This window comes from Gymnogyps californianus, chromosome 7, assembly GCF_018139145.2.
Source record: "Gymnogyps californianus isolate 813 chromosome 7, ASM1813914v2, whole genome shotgun sequence".
Lineage (NCBI taxonomy): Eukaryota > Metazoa > Chordata > Aves > Accipitriformes > Cathartidae > Gymnogyps > Gymnogyps californianus.
This window is the reverse complement of record NC_059477.1, coordinates 19,318,105-19,323,085: the sequence shown is the minus strand read 5'-3', so window position 1 is coordinate 19,323,085 and position 4,981 is coordinate 19,318,105. Positions and strand designations below refer to the sequence as shown.

General features: G+C 58.1%; 1 protein-coding gene across 1 annotated transcript; it reads right to left on the bottom strand.

Moving 5' to 3' along the window:
• Positions 1–337: 337 nt before the first annotated feature.
• EVX2 (even-skipped homeobox 2) lies at positions 338–3,447 on the bottom strand. Its single transcript, XM_050900448.1, has 3 exons — positions 3,024–3,447; positions 1,627–1,892; positions 338–997 (listed from the first exon to the last, which is right to left on the bottom strand). Exons 1-3 carry the CDS (start codon positions 3,445–3,447, stop codon positions 338–340), a joined length of 1,350 nt encoding a protein of 449 aa, XP_050756405.1.
• Positions 3,448–4,981: the final 1,534 nt, after the last annotated feature.

The window sequence follows — 4,981 nt, the reverse complement described above, 5'->3', positions numbered from 1 at the left end:
TCGAACTCAGACCGAAATAATAATAATAATTATTATTATAATAATAATAATTAAAAAAAAAAAAAGCCAGAAACACATTCCCTTCCGCCGGCTCCCCCTCCCTGCAGCCGCCGGCCCGGCCGCCCGCAGCCCCGCGGGGCCGCCTCCGCGGGGGCGCAAGAGCCGCCGAGCGCCGTCCCCGCCGGGCCCCCGCGCCCCTCCGCGGCGGGGCGGTCAGCAATAAAAAAATAGACGGAACTTTTTGGCCGAGCCCGGGGGCGCCTCCCGACCCGGCCCCCCCCCCCCCCCGACCCCCCCCTACAAAACGCCCCCCGCCCCCGGGCCCGGGCCGGGGTAGTTATCTGGTGAGCGGCGCCTCCTCCCGCTGGTCCGGCGAGGCGACCGCGGCCTTGCTGAGCACGGCGGCCGAGTAGGGCAGGAAGCCGCTCTCGGAGCGCTGCCCCGCCGCCGTGCAGGGGAAGTCGGCGGCGGCGGCGCCCCGCGAGCCCAGCGCCGAGGCCGCCGCCGCCGCCGCCGCCGCCGTCTGGCTGCTGTGGCAGCTGAGGCAGGAGCAGGGCGCCGAGCCCCCCGGCGGCCCCGAGCCCGCCGCCGCCGCCGCCGCTGCCGCCGCCGCCGCCGCCGCCGAGGCGGCCGCGCTGCTGTTGAGGCCGGCGGCGGCCGCGGCCGGCGCCTGGTAGAGGCCGGGGTGTCGGAAGCTGCAGAGCAGCTCCGGGCGGGAGTAGGGGTGCGAGAGGGCGCGGAAGGTGTCCAGCGGGCGGATGGAGGTGGCGAAGGGCGCGGCGGCGGCCCCCGAGGCGGCGGCGGCGGCGGCGGCGGCGGTGACCCCGACGTGCGGGTAGTAGTGGAGCGGGACGTGGGAGTGGAAGGGGTAGGGCAGGCTGCCCGTGGCCGCCGCGTGGGTCATCATGTAGGTGTAGAAGCTGGGGTCGGCCGGGTGAGGCCAGGACATGGCCAGGCGCTGCCGCTTGTCCTTCATCCGCCGGTTCTGGAACCACACCTGCGCGGGGAGACAAGCACAGCGCGGCCTCAGCTCCGCTCCGCTCCGCGCAGCTGCGCGCCCCGCCGCACCCGCTCCCGCCGCCAGCACCTCCGGACACCCACCGACACCCATCGCCAACGCGGCGCGGCCCGAGGCTACGTGGCGGCAGCCTCGCTTGTAGGCGACCCCTCTCCTGCCCGGAGCAATCGCCTGTGACCTTGCCCGAGGGGAGCGGTGGGCACGGTCCCCCTCGGCCCGGGGGGGGACCCCTTCGATCTAAATAAATGTTTTCCCTTCGAGTCGTCCCCTCCCCCCCCCCCCCCACGCAGGACTGTGACTTTACGGTATCGGCGCGCTCATCCCCCCGTGTTTAATACCTGCGTTTATTTTCTCTCCCCTCTTCCTTCTCTTAAGGAAATAATGCTAACGCGATAAAAACTGATGAGGAAAATAAATAACAATAACGTTTTTTTAAAAAGGAAATGAAAAGGTTTCGGTGCGGAGAAGCAAACGGGCACACGGGATGATCACAGCTAAGGGCCCGGCCAGCCCTTCAACCGCAGAGCGAAGCCGGCAGCCGGCCCGGGGGAGCCGGGCACCGCGGGGCTGCGCCGGGGGCCGCGGCGGCTCGGCGGGGCGCGGCGTACCTTGATGGTGGTCTCGGGGAGGTTGAGGGCGGCGGCCAGCTCGCAGCGCCGCGGTCGCGACACGTAGTTCTCGCGGTAAAACTCCTTCTCCAGGCGGGCGATCTGCTCCCGGGTGAAGGCGGTGCGGTACCGCCGCACCTGGTCGGCCCCCGCCGCCGAGCCGCCCAGCGCGCCGCCGCTGTGCAGGCTGCCGATGCCGGCGGCGGGGGCGGCGGCGGCGGCGGCGGCGGCGGGGGTGCTGGGCGCCGGGCTGCTCTCCGCGTAGCCTGCGGGGCGAGCGCACGGGGGTGAGAGCGGGCGGCGGGGCGGCCCCCCCAACCCGCCCGGCCGGGCCGCGCCGGGCCCTGCGCGCCCGTCCTTGAGGCCAGCTGTCATCCTTACAAATCGCTGCTGCTAACAGAATCGATGAAGTTGGATTTGCGGGGGGGTTGGGGGTGGGTTGTTGGGGGTTTTTTTGAGTCACTTCATAGCCGCGTTATTCTCAGTAGATGGGGCGGGTTTGGTGATTGCAGGGCAGCCGAGCCCCGGGGAGAGCGGGCCAGGGCACGGGCCGGGGCTCGGCGCGGCTCCGCCAGGCTGCGAGGAGCCCGAGCTCGGCGCTAGCCCTTTCCCCGTCGACTGCGGTTCTTATTTTCGTTTGAGACGTACGAAATTAGAGCAGCCATAAAGCCAATTTTTTTCTCCAGCGTTACGTCGAGGATCCCTTCCTTTCTCTGGCACATTTGACAAAAAAGGCATGCACTGTGGCCCCTAGGAAATCCATCGCTCACCTGGCTCCCCCTCCCCAATTACAGCAATAATAACAGCCACCGTCCATCACCATGCCCAGCAAAGCATGGGGAAGGAGACGAGGCTGCTTCAAACCCCCTGTTACAAACAGAGGAAAAGTGAACAATGCCCAATTACCCCGAGGTGGACACAAACGGCACGTTGCATACACACAGAGAAGGACACACACAGACAAATAGGGGCAGTTTCCTCACATTCCTCTCTCTCTCTCTAATTTAATCTGTGTATGTATACGCACACACATGCAGCTCGAGAGACGCCGAGGGCTCCAAGAGCGCGAGGAAAAATAAGGAGAAAGCGTTCCCTACATATAGGTGGGTGGATATTTGTGCCCACATATATTCTGGATATATATCTACATACCAATGGATTTGGGCATGCACACACACGCACGCACCCGCACAGGAGCTGCCCGGGCAGTGTGTCTCGGCTATCGGGATAGCGCGGTAATTGCAATAATATTTTACAGCCTGGAGCTCTGTCTTCGCAGAAGAGAGAGCGCCGGTTCAGAGGCGAGCGACTTTGGCGGTGGTGGTGGGTTTGCTTTGGTTTTTAAAGCCGGTTGACAAAGTGCGGGGCTTAGATGGAGATGATAAAGGAAGAGTTACCTTTGTTACTGTTTTCCTTCAGCTGGGAGGAAGTCAGGCTGGCTGGGGAGCGGAGCGCGGAGCAGCCCACCTCCACATCACTGTTCATATCTGCCTCTTGAGCAACTTCGGAATAAAGGCTGATTTTCTTCCTGCTTTCCGACGGCGGGATTTCGGAGGAGACGGTGCTTTCACTGCTCGGATGCTGAAGATTGAATAAAGTGTCTATTTCAAATTTGCCTTTGGCGGAGATGTCCCCTATAGCGCTGTGCAGGGAGGCGGCAGTCAGTCTCGGGCTGAGGCGACCACTGTGCGGAGAATTTTCAAGGGCCTCCAGCACCGCATTTCCAGCTGAGTCTGACAAATTCGAGAGCCTTTTGCCAGCTGTAGGGCTGTGCAGCCCTCTCTCCATCAGGATCATCTCTTTTCTTATTCTTTCCATCATCTCAGCTTTATAAAAAATGTCAAAGTTGCAGGGCTGGTCCTGTACTAATGATGAGCTGCAGCAGGGGCTAATTCACATTCAGCCCGGCAAGTGTCTCTAAATATTATTATCTCTTTTTGAGGGAGGCGTAAAAATTGTGGGATGCCAAAGCGAGGGAATGACTGGTCAAAATGACCCATACATCCTTTCTAGCCCGAAATGTCATTCATCAAAAAGTGGTGCTCGTCATTAAGGTACGAATGACGCTGTTCGAATAATCATTTATTGTAACAGGTTTATAAGCAAATAAATACAAGCTCCTGTCAGTGGATAATGAAGGCGGCTTCAGAGCAGACAAATATATCCAGGTGGAAAGAAAGAAAGACAAGAAGTGAGGAGTAAAGCTCTTGTCCTTAGCTTGATCAGATCTTGCTTGAATTGCTCTGGGGTTTGGCCTCTGGGGTGGAATTGACAGTCTGATTAATAAAATGAGCTGTGCAACATTTCCCCCTTCATTTAGGTGCATCATTATGCTCTGATTTTTGTTTTGTTGCCTTTTAGGTCCTAATGATGCAGCCTCTTTCTCATTTGTCCTCGGACAGAACTACATGCTAAATGTTAGATCATGCTTTTCTCTATTATTATTATTTCTGAGGCGGATTTTGGATCACAAGGCGAGGAAATGCTGGAAGAGGACCAGAGGACCGAGAACCTCCTGCCGCTGATATCTCTTTACTTTTCCCTCCCATTTCCAGACCACATTAGTACTTTTATTTAGGAATTTACACTGACACCTCCACGCACCCCCTCACACGCGCGAACCTTATGCCCAGACTTTGTAAGACCGCTGCTGCCGGCACGCACCGATTCGAGCGCACCTACAGCAGTTGCCTGGAAATTAAAATATTTATTATAATCTAATATATTTTAATTCTAATATATTTTTCTTCGTTGCCTCCTTAAATATAATCTCCTTTTTACTTTCTATAATGCTGCTTATCGATGAAGCCAGCCTGGGATTTTTCTCCCCTCTGGGACAATACTGGCTGTTGTACGGTATGATGGGGGGGGAAATAACCGAAGGACATTAAATGCATTCGTGATTTAAAACACTCCGCGGCCGTGCCATTTCATCCTCCCGGCAGGTTTCTCTCCAGCCCTCTGCTTCTTCCCTCCCCACCGCCAATAAAATCTACGCATTTAAAAATTAAAAAAAAAAAAATAGAAATAACTAATGGGGGTTTATTGCCTACAGGCTTCGAGCTAGCAGAGACATCACCTCTCGCACCCTCTCTCCAAAGTTACCTGTGGCTCAGTTAGCTCATCCCTCCGCTCTTTGCCGGGTGCCGCGGGGCGCAGCGTCGCCGCGCTGCAGGGGACACGGGCTGCCGCGCTCGGCAGACGTGACAGTCGGAAAGTCTCCCTTCAGTGATAACTTTGCTAGTAATAATGACGCTGATGGCAACCATTTAAACGAAGATAAATCCTTTGTCGTTAGCATCTCTGGAGTGCGCTTCGATAGCTGCCCTACCTTTATTCTCGCCGTGATTTTTTT

Coding starts and splice junctions, on each gene's coding strand:
- EVX2 (XM_050900448.1), bottom strand. CDS start 3,447: ATGATGGAAAGAATAAGAAAAGAGATGATCCTGATGGAGAGAGGGCTG. Junction 1,893..3,023: donor GAAGGAAAACAGTAACAAAG/GTAACTCTTCCT, acceptor CTCGCCCCGCAG/GCTACGCGGAGAGCAGCCCG. Junction 998..1,626: donor TCCCCGAGACCACCATCAAG/GTACGCCGCGCC, acceptor CTCCCCGCGCAG/GTGTGGTTCCAGAACCGGCG.